This window comes from Cherax quadricarinatus, chromosome 3, assembly GCF_038502225.1.
Source record: "Cherax quadricarinatus isolate ZL_2023a chromosome 3, ASM3850222v1, whole genome shotgun sequence".
Taxonomy (NCBI): Eukaryota; Metazoa; Arthropoda; class Malacostraca; order Decapoda; family Parastacidae; genus Cherax; species Cherax quadricarinatus.
In genome coordinates, this window is record NC_091294.1 from 1456756 (window position 1) to 1475289 (window position 18534).

The following is an 18534-nucleotide window of genomic DNA, read 5'->3' on the forward strand; positions in this document are numbered from 1 at the left end:
CTACATGTTCAATAAGATTTTTGCAAAAGCCCACTTAAAAATCCCATGGAGATGAGGATTAACATAGGAGTCATCCCACAGTTGCTAAAACCCTTTCAGGGTTAAGACCCCTGATCAAACTTGCTCTCAGGATCAAAGAATTTTCAAAAAAAAAAAAAAAAATTATTTTATCTTATGAAATGATAAGAGAATCTTTTTCAGAAGGTAATGACACCAAAAGTACAAAATTTGAAGGAAAACTTACGGAATTACACTCTCACAAAGTTAGTGGTCTCGGCGATATATACACTTCGGAAATTTCACCCACTTTGCACCCTATTTTGGCCAATTCCATTGTTCCGGTCAACCAAACTCATTGCTATTTCACTAGTATTCCTTCTATTGAGTACAAGAAACTGCCCAATTACATACGTATTTCAACTACTTAACAAAGTGATCAGAAATTGGTAATTTGGCCAATTTCACACAAAATTAAAAAACTGCCAATTTAAAAATAGGGTCCAGAATAAACAATGTACATATTCCTGGCACTAAAACACATTTCCTCTGTTCCTTAATCACATTTCCAGCCCCTCTTATATTATGCTTGCTTTCCATTTTGAATTTTTATTCACATAAAAAATAGAAGATTTATTGTTATGCAGAGTACTGCATTATTGTAATAATTGTATAAATAATGTCAGTGCATTCCTAAATGCGAATTAGACCTGGCAAGCTAGATGAGTATTTGTGTACTCTGGAATATTGGCAAAAATCAAAACATTTCTGCTACTCTGAGCAATTTCAAGTTACTTTCAGTCCTGAAACCAATCAAGATCATCTATTTCTGTAATATATCTTCCATTCTAACAAATGAGATTAAGAAACTGAGAATATGGCCATAAAAACCATACGAAAATACACTGCAAAGTTGCTGTTTTAACCCTTTGAGGGTTTTCGTCGTACTAGTACGTCTTACGCGTAGGGGTTTTTGACGTACTAGTACTCATAAATTCTAGCGACCTCAAATCTAGTGGGAGAAAGCTGGTAGGCCTTCATATGAAAGAATGGGTCTATGTGGTCAGTGTGCACAGTCTAAAAAAAATCCTGCAGCACACAGTGCATAATGAGAAAAAAAAAACTTTTTCCATTTTTTTTTAATAAATCAGCGACTTTGCAGTGTATTTTCGTATGGTATTTATTGTTGTATTCTAGTTTTCTTGGTCTCATTTTATAGAATGGAAGACATATTACTGAAATTGAGATGATTTTGACTGGTTTTACAATGAAAGGTGCCTTGAAATTGAACTCAAAGTAGCAGAAATGTTCGATTTTTACCAAACTTCAAAAGTAAACAAATCGTGCCAAGCGTGCAATACACGTCAACTGGTGAGTCTAATATTCTTTCACAAGTGCACCAATAATATTTCTACCATTTTTTACACTAATGCAGTAGTCTGCATAACAGTAAATCTTATATTTTTTGTGAGAATAAAAATTCAAAGTGGAAAGCAAAAGAATATAAGAGGGGCCTTGAGACGTGACTAATGACTAGAGGAAATGTCATTTTAGTGCCAGGAATGTCTTTCTTGTTTATTCTGGACCCTATTCCGAAATTGGCATCTTTTGAAATTTGTGTGAAATTGGCAAAATTGCTAAATTCTGACCACTGTACTGGATAGTTGAATTTATAAATGGGTGGTTTCTTGCACCCATTCGATAGAAAAAATGGAGTTCTAGCGAAATATTCATGTTTTTTGTCGACTAGTACAGTGAAATTGGCCGAAAATGGGGCTCAAAGTGGGCAAAATCGCCGATCCGTAAACATCGCCGAGACCGCTAACTTTGCGAGAGCATAATTCCGTAAGTTTTCTATCAAATTTCAAACTTCTGGTGTCGTTATGATCGGGAAAAGATTCTCTATCTTTTCATAAGAGAAAATAATTTTTTTTTTTTTTTAAATTTGGCCGACCCTGAGAACGAGTTTCGGAGAGGGCCTGTCGACCCTCAAAGGGTTAAACCAAAAACATGTTCACAGCTTTTTTTTTCTCATGCACTGAGTGCTGCAGGATTTCTTTTTATATGGTGCACACTTACTGCATAGACCCATTGTGTCATACATAAACCCAAATATACTGCTCACAGCTTATCTGTGAAAGCAGACTCATGGTGTTGTACCATGGGGCCAACACTGTCTTCAAAGCCGTTATGTAATGGGACTGACACTTAAAGGGATAAAGGCCATATAGACTGATAGCACTGACATATTATAATACCGAAATCTTTGAATGTGTTTTAGGAAGCAAGATTGGTTACCATGTGGCTTTACAAGAGTCACACAAGGTAGAGCAACACAGGTTTAGAGCAGGTTGCCACTACCTCTCACAATATTAACCAAATCAACCAAACATCTACTGGCTAGTTTTATCATGTGACCTCCTGGCATTTAATTCTGCCATTCCATAAAATATTACCACCTGCACCATTCCTTGTAAATTAGATTTTGTACTAAGTATACATAAGATTTATTAAGTTCAAACAAGATTGTAAAACAGCTAACCACTATTCTATGTTTAGTTTTAAGTAATAATTACCATGTACTATTACCTTATCTAGTTTTAATTAGTTACTATGTATTAGGATTAGTTTGCCCAAAATGCCTCAGCATGATAGTGGCTATTTTTGTACTTAGCAAATCAAAATTGTAATTACACATTGTAACCTTTACAAAGAAATAAACTTATTATTATTATTTTTTATTATAACACTGGCCGATTCCCACCAGGGCAGGGTGGCCCGAAAAAGAAAAACTTTCACCATCATTCACTCCATCACTGTCTTGCCAGAAGGGTGCTTTACACCACAGTTTTTAAACTGCAACATTAACACGCCTCCTTCAGAGTGCAGACACTGTACTTCCCATCTCCAGGACTCAAGTCCGGCCTGCCGGTTTCCCTGAACCCCTTCATAAATGTTACTTTGCTCACACTCCAACAGCACGTCAAGTATTAAAAACCATTTGTCTCCATTCACTCCTATTAAACACGCTCACACATGCCTGCTGGAAGTCCAAGCCCCTCGCACACAAAACCTCCTTTACCCCCTCCCTCCAACCTTTCCTAGGCCGACCCCTACCCCGCCTTCCTTCCACTACAGACTGATACACTCTTGAAGTCATTCTGTTTCGCTCCATTCTCTCTACATGCCCGAACCACCTCAACAACCCTTCCTCAGCCCTCTGGACAACAGTTTTGGTAATCCCGCACCTCCTCCTAACTTCCAAACTACGAATTCTCTGCATTATATTCACACCACACATTGCCCTCAGACATGACATCTCCACTGCCTCCAGCCTTCTCCTCGCTACAACATTCATCACCCATGCTTCACACCCATATAAGAGCATTGGTAAAACTATACTCTCATACATTCCCCTCTTTGCCTCCAAGGACAAAGTTCTTTGTCTCCACAGACTCCTAAGTGCACCACTCACCCTTTTCCCCTCATCAATTCTATGATTCACCTCATCTTTCATAGACCCATCCGCTGACACGTCCACTCCCAAATATCTGAATACATTCACCTCCTCCATACTCTCTCCCTCCAATCTGATATCTAATCTGTCATCACCTAATCTTTTTGTTATCCTCATAACCTTACTCTTTCCTGTATTCACTTTTAATTTTCTTCTTTTGCATACCCTACCAAATTCATCCACTAATCTCTGCAACTTCTCTTCAAAATTTCCCAAGAGCACAGTGTCATCAGCAAAGAGCAACTGTGACAACTCCCACTTTATGTGTGATTCTTTATCTTTTAACTCCACGCCTCTTGCCAAGACCCTCGCATTTACTTCTCTTACAACCCCATCTATAAATATATTAAACAACCACGGTGACATCACACATCCTTGTCTAAGGCCTACTTTTACTGGGAAATAATTTCTCTCTTTCCTACATACTCTAACTTGAGCCTCACTATCCTCGTAAAAACTCTTCACTGCTTTCAGTAACCTACCTCCTACACAATACACCTGCAACATCTGCCACATTGCCCCCCTATCCACCCTGTCATACGCCTTTTCCAAATCCATAAATGCCTTATCTAAATACTGTTCACTTATGTGTTTCACTGTAAACACCTGGTCCACACATCCCCTACCTTTCCTAAAGCCTCCTTGTTCATCTGCTATCCTATTCTCCGTCTTACTCTTAATTCTTTCAATAATAACTCTACCATACACTTTACCAGGTATTCTCAACAAACTTATCCCCCTATAATTTTTGCACTCTCTTTTGTCCCCTTTGCCTTTATACAAAGGAACTATGCATGCTCTCTGTCAATCCCTAGATACCTTACCTTCTTCCATACATTTATTAAATAATTGCACCAACCACTCCAAAACTATATCCCCACCTGCTTTTAACATTTCTATCTTTATCCCATCAATCCCAGCTGCCTTACCCCCTTTCATTTTACCTACTGCCTCACGAACTTCCCCCACACTCACAACTGGCTCTTCCTCACTCCTACAAGATGTTATTCCTCCTTGCCCTATACAAGAAATCACAGCTTCCCTATCTTCATCAACATTTAACAATTCCTCGAAATATTCCCTCCATCTTCCCAATACCTCTAACTTTCCATTTAATAACTCTCCTCTCCTATTTTTAACTGACAAATCCATTTGTTCTCTAGGCTTCCTTAACTTGTTAATCTCACTCCAAAACTTTTTCTTATTTTCAACAAAATTTGTTGATAACATCTCACCCACTCTCTCATTTGCTCTCTTTTTACATTGCTTCACCACTCCCTTAACCTCTCTCTTTTTCTCGATATACTCTTCCCTCCTTGCATCACTTCTACTTTGTAAAAACTTCTCATATGCTAACTTTTTCTCCCTTACTACTCTCTTTACATCATCATTCCACCAATCGCTCCTCTTCCCTCCCGCACCCACCTTCCTGTAACCACAAACTTCTGCTGAACACTCCAACACTACATTTTTAAACCTACCCCATACCTCTTCAACCCCATTGCCTATGCTCTCATTAGCCCATCTATCCTCCAATAGCTGTTTATATCTTACCCTAACTGCCTCCTCTTTTAGTTTATAAACCTTCACCTCTCTCTTCCCTGATGCTTCTATTCTCCTTGTATCCCATCTACCTTTTACTCTCAGTGTAGCTACAACTAGAAAGTGATCTGATATATCTGTGGCCCCTCTATAAACATGTACATCCTGAAGTCTACTCAACAGTCTTTTATCTACCAATACATAATCCAACAAACTATTGTCATTTCGCCCTACATCATCTTGTATACTTATTTATCCTCTTTTTCTTAAAATATGTATTACCTATAACTAAACCCCTTTCTATACAAAGTTCAATCAAAGGGCTCTCATTTTCATTTACACCTGGCACCCCAAACTTACCTACCACACCCTCTCTAAAAGTTTCTCCTACTTTAGCATTCAGGTCCCCTACCACAATTACTCTCTCACTTGTTTCAAAGGCTCCTATACATTCACTTAACATCTCCCAAAATCTCTCTCTCTCCTCTACATTCCTCTCTTCTCCAGGTGCATACACGCTTATTATGACCCACTTTTCGCATCCAACCTTTACTTTAATCCACATAATTCTTGAATTTACACATTCATATTCTCTTTTCTCCTTTCATAACTGATCCTTCAACATTACTGCTACCCCTTCCTTTGCTCTAACTCTCTCAGATACTCCAGATTTAATCCCATTTATTTCCCCCCACCGAAACTCCCCTACCCCCCTTCAGCTTTGTTTCGCTTAGGGCCAGGACATCCAACTTCTTTTCATTCATAACATTAGCAATCATCTGTTTCTTGTCATCTGCACTACATCCACGCACATTCAAGCATCCCAGTTTTATAAAGTTTTTCTTATTATTATTATTATTATTATTATTATTAACCATTACATGGTCTGGATACACTGGAAGACAAATAAAAAGATATAGTGTACAGAGCCTTTGCAAAAGTCTTCAGCAAGTGCAACCACGGCATAACAGCACGTACAATATGTACATGCAAAAGGAATGAATGTGTTAAAAAAAAGTGGGCAGATGGATATTTAACTTTCTAACAAATAAAGTCCATAAAATAAGTGAACAAGTAAATCAGAGGCTGCCACAGTGAAAGGATCTTTTCCCTAAAGAACATTACTTGCCCCAATTTTATTTCTCACTCTCACATCCAATACAGACAGACATAAATCACAGTACCATATTCTTATGAGCTATACAAGTAAGTCACAATGCAGCCTCTCCTCACTTAATGACAGTGTTCTGTTCCTAAGACCACGTCGTTAAACAAATTCATCGCTAAGTGAGAAGCATACTATAATGGTAGTGGGTTTGTGTCAACCATCTTTGACAGTGTTTTAATGTGACCTTTGCACCATTTATAACATTTCTGGTATATTTTTACATGTTTATACAGTAGTGTACTGTATATTGAAATAAACAGAATAGAGGAAATCAGCTCTAATATACATTATTTAGGTATAAATACTGGTCAGAGAGCCCGTCGTAAGTCCGAGGCGTCGGTAAACGAGTATATCTCTAAGTGAGGAGAGGCTGTAGTTAGCTTTATATTCCAATTGATTACACTTTATGTTTATGTAATTACAGTGGACCCCCGGTTAACGATATTTTTTCATTCCAGAAGTATGTTCAGGTGCCAGTACTGACCGAATTTGTTCCCATAAGGAATATTGTGAAGTAGATTAGTCCATTTCAGACCCCCAAACATACACGTACAAACGCACTTACATAAATACACTTACATAATTGGTCGCATTGGGAGGTGATCGTTAAGCGGGGGTCCACTGTATAATACAAATACAATTTGATATAACTACAAGTTCAGAAGAAAGCCACTTATTATGCAATGCATTTCAGGTAAACTAATCATAAAGCTTATGTATTACTTTAACTCAGACCTAACATATAATTTTAGTTATTGTTATCAGTACAGCTTGAATAATTCATTACATTCACAGGTTGCAAATGATGAACTGGACAATTTACACATAAATTACATCAAATTTACATCAGTTCAATGGTATGCATTTTATGGAATGGTCAAATTAAAGTGGTACTATTACGCACCAGGGTTTTTGACGTACTAGTATGCCTAACTTCTAGCACCCTCAAATCTAGTGAGAGAAAGCTGGTACGCCTATATATGAAAGAATGGGTCTATGTAGTCAGTGTGCGTAGGTAGTATAAAAAAATCCTGCAGCACACAGTGCGTAATGAGAAAAAAAACTTTGACCGTGTTTTTGGATTAAAACAGCGACTTTGCACTGTATTTTCGTATGGTATTTACTGTTGCATTCTAGTTTTTCTGGTCTCATTTTATAGAATGGAAGACATATTACAAAAATTGAGATTATTTTTGACGGGTTTTACAATGAAAAGTACCTTGAAATTGAGCTCAAAGTAGCAGAAATGTTCGATTTTTACCAAAGTTCAAAAGTAAAGAAATCGTGCTAAGCGTCCAATACACGTCAACTGGTGAGTCTAATATTCTTTCACAAGTGCGCTGATATTATTTATACCATTTCAACACAAATGCAGTAGTCAGCATAACAGTAAATCTATTTTTTTTGTGAGAATAAAAATTCAAAGTGGAAAGCAAAAGAATGTAAGAGGGGCATGGGGACGTGACTAATGAACAGAGGAAATGTTATTTTAGTGCCAGGAATATCTTTCTTGTTTATTCTGGACCCTATTTGGAAATTGGCATCTTTTGAAATTTGTGTGAAATTGGCAAAATTGCTAAATTCTGACCACTGTATTGGATAGTTGAAATCGGTAAATGGGTGGTTTCTTGTACTCATTCGATAGAAAAAAATGGAGTTCTAACGAAATAGTTAAGATTTTTGTCGACTAGTACCCTGGAATTGGCCAAAAATAGGGCTCAAAGTGGGCAAAATCGCCGATGCATAAACATCGACGAGATTGCTAACTTCGCAAAAGCATAATTCCATAAGTTTTCCATCAAATTTCATACTTTTGGTGTCATTATGATCGGGAAAAGATTCTCTATCTTTTCATAAGAAAAAATATTTTTTTTTTTTTAAATTTGGCAACCCTGAGAACAAGTCTTGGAGAGGGCCTGGTGACCCTGAAAGGGTTAATATAGATGTTGGCAGATAATAATAATAATAATAATAATAATAATAATAATATTAATAAATAAAATGTGACATTAAATGAACAAGAGTAATACACAAATTTACTTACATAACAATTGATTTTTTTTTTGTAAGTGAGGGAATCCACATTCACCAAGACAACTACTGCCCCTATACTAATACAATACTCACCCCTTTATTCCTCCTTCATACTGTGACCCTACTACTGACAATAAAAGAAGGGTAATTTAACTCACCTCAAAGTCCTTGAGTGCACCAGCCATGAGGACAGGATCAGCCTCAGCCACCTGCAGGACCCTCACCATCACGAATAACACATGCACACAATAAGGACCATGGCCACATGAGCACGTCTGCAATGAAGAAGTTCACTGTTATTCATCCATTATGTATTATGAACCATTCAAGGGAAGGCAGAGAATGGGGTGGTTTGATGCTGGAGAAGAGCACTCGATCCAAGGAACCAGAGCTATCCTTACTTTCCTAAAGATCAAATGTGATTACCACCCAGTCCCCAGGTGCAGCATCAACTCTACTAGTCTAGTGCTTCTACAAGAATATAATATTACTATATTTATAGACATATTACAGTACTAAATTTAAAAAGAAAAACTTTTGTCTCTTCTTTTTCAGGTTACCTTCCTTGCCATGGTGGGAGACAGATGGTGTGTTAAAAAATATATACTGTGTAATGTATAGTGCATACTTAAACCTATAAACTTAGAAGCAGAATTTGTATACAATATTCTCAGCATATAATATTATCAGAGAATATACAGCATCATGTTGACAGTAAAGTGTTCATTTTTCACTATATTTTCCATTCAGAAAAGCGAAATACAGAATAAAAATATGTGCAGTACATTGTACTATATCATAAACTTCAATTTTACAACAACGTCAAAAATAAAAATTTGTATTAAGCAAAATGTATATTTTTGTTAAGCTTCTTTCAAGAGGAAGTGTTTTGATGCCATGAAGATCTCTTGATCTAAGGATCTGGAGGTCTCCTTCCCTTCCTTGGATCAAGCCTCATTGCCTCCATTCCACATTCACATTATCTGCTAATCATAATTTAATATTTACACCAATGAATTTATGTTGCAAAGTTTCAATCCTATCAACTACAGCTGAGTCATTATAGTCACATTCGCCTTAAATGAACATCAACAATACATTAGCACTCTATGTAGAAAATACTGAGATACATATATCACTGTAGATAGTTTGTCCTGGTGCAATGTGTAACAGTCATATGTATATCAGACTGATGGCTAAATATATGTCAATATTAGCAACCAGGGACAGACCACATATAACAAACAGACATCTTACAATATGGGAGAGGGGAGAGGGGGATGAAAAAACTCTCAAAACTCATCAAAAATATGCAACACAGGGAGGGAGGCTATCTTATAAAGAGGAAAAGGGTGGAGAGAGGCACCAGATCAACCAGGCTGTGATGGATATGTGGTCCAGTGGGCTGCCAACAGCAACAGCCTGGTTGCTGCTGGCAGCCCACTGGTAAGGGGAAAATCAAGAGGGGGAAGGGGTTATCTTACATTGGGGGGGGGGGTCTATCTTATACAGGGGGAGGGGCTATCTTACACAGGGGATGGTAGGCTATGCATAAAGAACTCCACTAACATCCTTGCCAGTAAAAGTGTTATTTACTCCCTCACTAAGGAAGGAATGGAGAGGAGATAAATGGGGAGTGGAGGAGGATACACTGGAAAGGAAGAAAGAATAAGATGGGAAAAGAAGGGTATAAGAGGGAAAGGTTGGTGGATAAGAGAGAATAAGGTGAAAGCAAGAGAAGCAGGAGGGGAATAAGGGAACAAAAGAGGAAGGCAGTGGATAAGGAAGAATAGTGGGCAGGAATACTCCGGTACAATAGCAGCCCCTTTTAAAACAGCCAAAATTGTATATCTTGAAAATGCACAGAGAACTTTCACTACATGTATTAAGTTCTGTCATGAACCTTAATTACTTGACCTGTACTCCTTGGAATGCAGATGAGAAAGATATTGTACATCATAATTCACACTTTAAAAATTCTAGAGAAACTAGTCTCAAGTCTGCACATAGAAATCATTCCTTATGAAAGCAAAAGGTTCAATGGATGATGCAATATATGTACCCCCAATGAAAAGCAGGGGTGACATGAAACAAAACAATAAGTGTAAGAGGTTCAAGACTATTCAACAACTTCCCATCTTAAATAATGAGGATTACCAATAAACCTCTAGGTGTCATCAACAGGAAACTGGATAGGTTCCTAAAGTCAGTTACTGACCAGCCAGGCTGTGGTCTGTACATTGGACTGCATACAACCAGCAGTAACAACCTGATTGATCAGGTCCTGATCCACCAAGAGGCCTGGTAATGGACTGGGCTGCAGGGGTGCTGACCCTCGAAACACTCTTCAGGTAGACTCCAGGTAAGGGGATATGTGAGGGAGGGATAAAAGGAAAGCGAGACTATGGTGTAGTCACAAGCTACACTTGGTGAGATCGCCACTGCAGTAGTCCAGACCAGAGTAACAAGTATGCAAATTATATTACAGCATTAAAACATATACTGTACATGTCTGTTATAATGAATCATTGTAACCTTACAGATTTTTGAGAGGTAAACCATGCGAAGCGAAGACTACAAGGAAGGGAGATCCCTAAATAGTTTTTTCTGTCCCTTGAGACTTTTTCTTGTAACAGACTAAATTCTCTCAGAGCTGTTGCTGGCTACAGGCAGACCTACATTTTTTGGGCCCTGAAGCTTGAACTGTTATGTGGGCCCCTTTGCAACCCTTTTCTTACAGCAGACCCAAAATTTTTAAGCAACGTGGAGTAAAGTCACTTCTGGGGCCCCTCTGGCATTAGGGGCCCTGAAGCTTAATTAAGCTTCATTAGTTTCATAACAGGTCCACCCCTGACTACAGCCCTAACAACCATGCTAATGTGAGAATAGCGACATTGATGTATGTAGACTATATCAGTTTCTTAACTGATTATTCTGCACCTATACTAATATTATATTACCTAAGGAAAATTCTCTCTGGTCCTTGGAGCTAATGCAAAATGAAGACCTTAGCCTTACTCTTGGCTTTCCTTAAACTTCCAAGATTCTTGCTGTGAGGAAGGAAATTAGTGTTCATAATATCAGATAGAATTACCTGAGATTAATACTACTTGATATTAAAATGTTAAGAAATGAACCAAACACTTTTGCTACATATCTACTAAATGTCTAGAAAGAAATAAACGTAGATCTAAATGGGATGTGAAACTATACAATTATATTAAGTTTTATAACCTGAATGAACTGGATCACTGTAGTCAACAAGAGCATTTCATCCCTCCATAGAAGTTATGTTCATTTAATATCACAAGGCCCTCCCAAGAATCTCATCACTAGTAATCCCTTACTTAAATCACTTAATCAAGCAACTGATCAAGAAGAAATTTCTCACTTAACTTTTAAGTCATATTTTATCACAAATTATATACACTGATGTATCTAAGCAGGAGTCTGCTAGTAGTGCTGCATCTGCCCTTGTTGTTACCTCACTAGTTAAGAACAATATGAATTATGTAAGGTTGGGCATAAGAATTAACAACCGGGTGTCTACACAGCAAACTGAATTATGCACAAATAACCTGCACATAGGAGAGAGGAGCTCACGACATTCCGGTCCTACTTGGACCAATTACAAAGTCTTCCTAACTGCGCTAAAGTTAACTTATGGCACTAAGCTTGACTCTGATTATTACTGATTCAATGTCATCATGAAGACTCTTGATTCACATAATGACTTACAACACACTCATTGGAGAAGCCAGATATTGCTACTCAGAAATCCGGGAAAAGGGAATTATTGTACAATTTTTATGGATTCCATCACAAACTAAATTACTCCATGATAAAACTGATAAGTTAGCCAAACAAAATTCCCTGAAGGAATATGTAGAATATAACTTTTGTATATCTGTGTCTAGCAATAGGAATAATATTACGAGAAGTAAATAATGAAAGTGAATGCCAAAGGAATGCAGTTGCGTATAAGCCTGAGTACAGTGGACCCTCAGCTAATGATATTAATTCGTTCCTGAGAGCTCATCGTTAGCTGAAATTATCGTTAGCTGAATTAATTTTCCCCATAAGAAATAATGGAAATCAAATTAATCCGTGCAAGACATCCCAAAGTATGAAAAAAAAAAAAAAATTTTACCACATGAAATATTAATTTTAATACACACAAACTGACACTTACCTTTATTGAAGATCTGGTAATGATTGATGGAATGGGAGGAGGGGAGAGTGTGGAAGTTGTTAATGTTTAGAAGGGGAATCCCCTTCCATTAGGACTTGAGGTATCAAGTCCTTTTCTGGGGTTACTTCCCTACTTCTGTTAATGCCACTAGGACCAGCTTAAGAGTCACTGGACCTCTGTCGCACAACATATCTGTCCATAGAGCTCTGTACCTCTTGTTCCTTTATGATTTGTCTAAAGTGGTTCACAACATTGTCATTGTAACAGTCACCAGCACGGCTTGCAACAGCTGTGTGAGGGTGATTTTCATCCAGAAAGGTTTGCACTTCAAGCCACTTTGCACACATTTCCTTAATCTCTTTTTTCAATTCCATACTAATTCTCACCCTTTTTACCATAGGGATGGCACTAGAAGCTTTCTTGGGGTCCAAGGTGACTTATTTTGCAGCTACAAGCACTAAAAACACTGGGATAATGTGAAATGTACCGAATGTATGTGTAGATGCAACCGCACTGGTTGGCTTGTAAACACTGGTGCTCAGGCCACACGTGGACGCGTCTCGAACGAATCGCGTAGGGTGAGTTTTTTAGTGTTAGCTGAGGCAAAAATTTTGCGTTAAAATGTATCGTTAGCTGGATTTAATATTAGGTGATGCCATCGTTAGCTGAGGGTCCACTGTAGATCTATAACCCATTATGACAACATGAATGTAGATAAGTACATTTATGGAGCAACTTGCAATGTGAACACCAACTGATATTGTAGTAGCCAGGCTTAGGCTTGGTTTCAAGTACTTCTGGCAGTTTGGCAGACACACAGATGATGATCAAACTAAATGCAAAGTAAGTGGCTTGCCTCATGGTCACCATGTGCTTAATTATCCACTTATTAAGAAGCAGTTAGGGTAAGATATAAACAGCTATTGGAGGATAGATGGGCTAATGAGAGCATAGGCAATGGGGTCGAGGAGGTATGGGGTAGGTTTAAAAATGTAGTGTTAGAGTGTTCAGCAGAAGTTTGTGGTTACAGGAAAGTGGGTGCGGGAGGGAAGAGGAGCGATTGGTGGAATGATGATGTGAAGAGAGTAGTAAGGGAGAAAAAGTTAGCATATGAGAAGTTTTTACAAGGAGGGAAGAGTATATGGAGAAAAAGAGAGAGGTTAAGAGAGTGGTGAAGCAGTGTAAAAAGAGAGCAAATGAGAGAGTGGGTGAGATGTTATCAACAAATTTTGTTGAAAATAAGAAAAAGTTTTGGAGTGAGATTAACAAGTTAAGAAAGCCTAGAGAACAAATGGATTTGTCAGTTAAAAATAGGAGAGGAGAGTTATTAAATGGAGATGTAGAGGTATTGGGAAGATGGAGGGAATATATTTTGAGGAATTGTTAAATGTTGATGAAGATAGGGAAGCTGTGATTTAGTGTATAGGGCAAGGAGGAACAACATCTTGTAGGAGTGAGGAAGAGCCAGTTGTGAGTGTGGGGGGAAGTTCGTGAGGCAGTAGGTAAAATGAAAGGGGGTAAGGCAGCCGGGATTGATGGGATAAAGATAGAAATGTTAAAAGCAGGTGGGGATGTAGTTTTGGAGTGGTTGGTGCAATTATTTAATAAATGTATGGAAGAGGGTAAGGTACCTAGGGATTGGCAGAGAGCATGCATAGTTCCTTTGTATAAAGGCAAAGGGGATAAAAGAGAGTGCAAAAATTATAGGGGGATAAGTCTGTTGAGTATACCTGGCAAAGTGTATGGTAGAGTTATTATTGAAAGAATTAAGAGTAAGACGGAGAATAGGATAGCAGATGAACAAGGAGGCTTTAGGAAAGGTAGGGGGTGTGTGGACCAGGTGTTTACAGTGAAACATATAAGTGAACAGTATTTAGATAAGGCTAAAGAGGTCTTTGTGGCATTTATGGATTTGGAAAAGGAGTATGACAGGGTGGATAGGGGGGCAATGTGGCAGATGTTGCAGGTGTATGGTGTAGGAGGTAGGTTACTGAAAGCAGTGAAGAGTTTTTACGAGGATAGTGAGGCTCAAATTAGAGTATGTAGGAAAGAGGGAAATTATTTCCCAGTAAAAGTAGGCCTTAGACAAGGATGTGTGATGTCACCGTGGTTGTTTAATATATTTATAGATGGGGTTGTAAGAGAAGTAAATGCGAGGGTCTTGGCAAGAGGCGTGGAGTTAAAAGATAAAGAATCACACATAAAGTGGGAGTTGTCACAGTTGCTCTTTGCTGATGACACTGTGCTCTTGGGAGATTCTGAAGAGAAGTTGCAGAGATTGGTGGATGAATTTGGTAGGGTGTGCAAAAGAAAATTGAAAGTGAATACAGGAAAGAGTAAGGTTATGAGGATAACAAAAAGATTAGGTGATGAAAGATTGGATATCAGATTGGAGGGAGAGAGTATGGAGGAGGTGAATGTATTCAGATATTTGGGAGTGGACGTGTCAGTGGATGGGTCTATGAAAGATGAGGTGAATCATAGAATTGATGAGGGGAAAAGGGTGAGTGGTGCACTTAGGAGTCTGTGGAGACAAAGAACTTTGTCCTTGGAGGCAAAGAGAGGAATGTATGAGAGTATAGTTTTACCAACGCTCTTATATGGGTGTGAAGCATGGGTGATGAATGTTGCAGCGAGGAGAAGGCTGGAGGCAGTGGAGATGTCATATCTGAGAGCAATGTGTGGTGTGAATATAATGCAGAGAATTCGTAGTTTGGAAGTTAGGAGGAGGTGCGGGATTACCAAAACTGTTGTCCAGAGGGCTGAGGAAGGGTTGTTGAGGTGGTTCGGACATGTGGAGAGAATGGAGCGAAACAGAATAACTTCAAGAGTGTATCAGTCTGTAGTGGAAGGAAGACGGGGTAGGGGTCGGCCTAGGAAAGGTTGGAGGGAGGGGGTAAAGGAGGTTTTGTGTGCGAGGGGCTTGGACTTCCAGCAGGCATGCGTGAGCGTGTTTGATAGGAGTGAATGGAGACAAATGGTTTTTAATACTTGACGTGCTGTTGGAGTGTGAGCAAAGTAACATTTATGAAGGGGTTCAGGGAAACCGGCAGGCCGGACTTGAGTCCTGGAGATGGGAAGTACAGTGCCTGCACTCTGAAGGAGGGGTGTTAATGTTGCAGTTTAAAAACTGAAGTGTAAAGCACCCTTCTGGCAAGACAGTGATGGAGTGAATGATGGTGAAAGTTTTTCTTTTTCGGGGCCACCCTGCCTTGGTGGGAATCGGCCAGTGTGATAAAAAAAAAATATATTAAGAAGCATACAGATAGACAGCATAATAACCTATGTGATATGTCAAGGTTTCTTATTAATAAAAACAAGATACCAGACATATTAGCCAAATTTCCTAAATCTGCTTGCAACAGATAAGTCAACTGTAAATATAAATCCAGATGTACTCCTGTTAACCCTTTTGGGGCCTAATTCCCAGGCCTTTTGTGAATCCATATGTTCCTGTGCTACCCTCCACAGGATGGACATGAGGTGCACAATAAACTAGCTACTTTGGCGACAAACCCTTAACAAATCTAAGGAGGTGTGTAAAATATGCAGTATACGTACAAAAAATTACATGTGATACAAAAACATAAATCTGTTTTATAATTTGTCAAATTTAATTTGAAACGTATATCAAAGATAAATACATAATCGAAATCTCAACTACTGATATGTAATGAAAAACATTACTTTTTGTAGACGGGGTGGGAACGACTTGAATGTTAAGTGTTATACAATTATTTAAACCAGTGGTTTGTGTGAGTGGGGAGGCAGTGATCATGGGAGAGTAAGTGGGGAGGGGAGTGAGATGAGTGGGAGGGGGAGAAATTGAGTGACGAGGGGAGTGGGGAGGCAGCAAGGATGAGATGTGTGGCTTCTACAATAACATTGTAACCTCCAAGTGACCTTGTCTTCCAGCAGTCTGCTCTCCACTCCCCTGTACATCACCCATGTACATCACCCCTGAACGTCATCCCTGTACATCACCCCTGTACAACATTAATGTGCATCACATTTATAAATCAACAATGCACATCACTCATGTACACCACCCTTGTACATTACCCCTGTACATCACTCCTTTATGTTAGTCCTGTACATCATTCCTGTACATTACTCCTGTACATCACTCTTGTACATTACTCCTGTACATTACTCCTGTACATCACTCCTGCACATCATTAATGTACATTATCCCTGTACATCACCTCTGTACATCACTCTTGCACATTACTAATGTACATCATTAATATCCATCACCCCTGAGCATCATCCCTTCACATTCCTGCACATCATCCCTTCACATCACCCTTGCACATCTTCCCTTCATATCACCCATGCACATCTTCCCTTCACATCATCCTTGCACATCATCCCTTCACATCACCCCTGCACATCTTCCCTTCACATCACCCCTGCACATCATTCCTTTGATATACTTCTGAAGGCTTTCGAGAATTTTCCTACACTTGTTCCGGCAGTGTTTCTGATATCTTGCTGAAGTGTTAAATAGTCTGGGACCAAGAATGCTGATACAATGTTCTCTTATTGTGCCCACGACGCCCCTGTTTTTCACTAAGTTTATTTGTCACATTATCACATATCTGTCGCTTCAGTCTGTTTCTCTGGTTGTGTGCAGATGTGGGACCAGACCCTCAAGCACCTTCCACGCTGAGTACATACCAGTGCTTTGGACTTTGGGACGTTACCAATAATTTATATGATTTATTGGCCCTATGCGACCTTATTCCAGCACTGATATCTCCCCTGGCCTGAAAGGAGCCGTCAACAGTGAACAATACTTTAGGTGAGAGAGCACTATAACATTTTAAAAATGTCACCACTGGCACTATTTCCCCTTGTTTTGAAAATTATCATTATCCATACCATCATTTTGAAGAACTGAGACACTTATGCAACATAAGTTGCATAAGTGTCTCAATTCTTCAACTTGTAGGTTTTCAAAATCATTCATCACATACCATCATTTTCCTGATATTTGCCTTGCTATGGTCTTTCAAAGAAGGCCAGCTGACATTATTACACCCAGATCTCTCACATGTTTCTTTCATTCTGTTTGGTGATGATCTTGTGTTTCTCTTCAGTTCTTTCATCCTTGTTATATCTAAGTAGATGGAATTTGTCACCAATGAACGTCATTTTTTCTTTACTGCCTCCTAGAAGATTGTTTATGTCCTCTACTGCAGTGATATTGATGCTTATTTTGGTATCATCTGCAAATGATAATATGCTTTTATGGTGGGAGTTTTTTCTGTGTCTGCTACCTTTGATATACCTCTGAAGAGTTTCGAGAGTTAATCTACTCTCTGAGCCCAGTCATGGGCTAGGCTCATCTGGTGCTTGCCTGGTCAACCAGGCTGTTGCTGCTGAAGGCCCACTGCCCCACATATCTATCAAAGCCTGGTTGATCTGGCACATGGTGAAGATACTTGTTCAGTTTCCTCTTGAAGGCTTCTACACTTGTTCCAGTTGTGTTTCTGATATCTTCTGGTAAGATATTGAATAGTCTGGGACCCCGGATGTTCATACAGTGTTCCCCTATTGTCCCCACCGCACCCCTGCTCCTCACTGAGTTTATTTTACACTTCCTCCTACATTTCTCACTCCAGTATGTTGTTATAGCAGTGTGCAGATTTGGGACCAAGCCCTCGAATATTTTCCAGGTATATATTATCAAGTATCTCTCTCTCCTCCGCTCCAATGAATACATGTTCAAGACTTGCAGGCATTCCCAGTAGTTTAGGTGCTGTACTGGCTCAATGTGAGCCGTACACGATCTCTGTATTTGTTCCAGCTCCGATATTTCTCCTGCTCTGAATGGGGCAGTCAGCACTGAGCAATATTCTAAGTGAGGGAGCACTAGCGATTTGAAGAGTGTCACCATCGGCATTATTTCCTTTGTTTTGAAAGTTCTCAATACCCAACCCGTCATCTTCCTGGCTGTTGTGATCTTTGTCTTGTTATGGTCTTTAAAAGAAAGGTCCGTTGACATAATTATTCCCAAGTCTTTTATGTGTTCCTTACGTTCTATTTGGTGACCCTCTTGAGTTTTGTATATAGTGCCCC

General features: G+C 39.0%; 1 protein-coding gene across 1 annotated transcript in view; it reads right to left on the reverse strand.

Moving 5' to 3' along the window:
• LOC128706543 (mitogen-activated protein kinase kinase kinase 1) overlaps positions 1-18534 on the reverse strand; it is a 629143-nt gene that overhangs the window by 56273 nt on the left and 554336 nt on the right. Inside the window, exon 5 of the mRNA XM_070089965.1 lies at positions 8417-8533. Coding sequence (XP_069946066.1) covers positions 8417-8533 — 117 coding nt within the window. The remainder of the gene's footprint in view (positions 1-8416; positions 8534-18534) is intronic.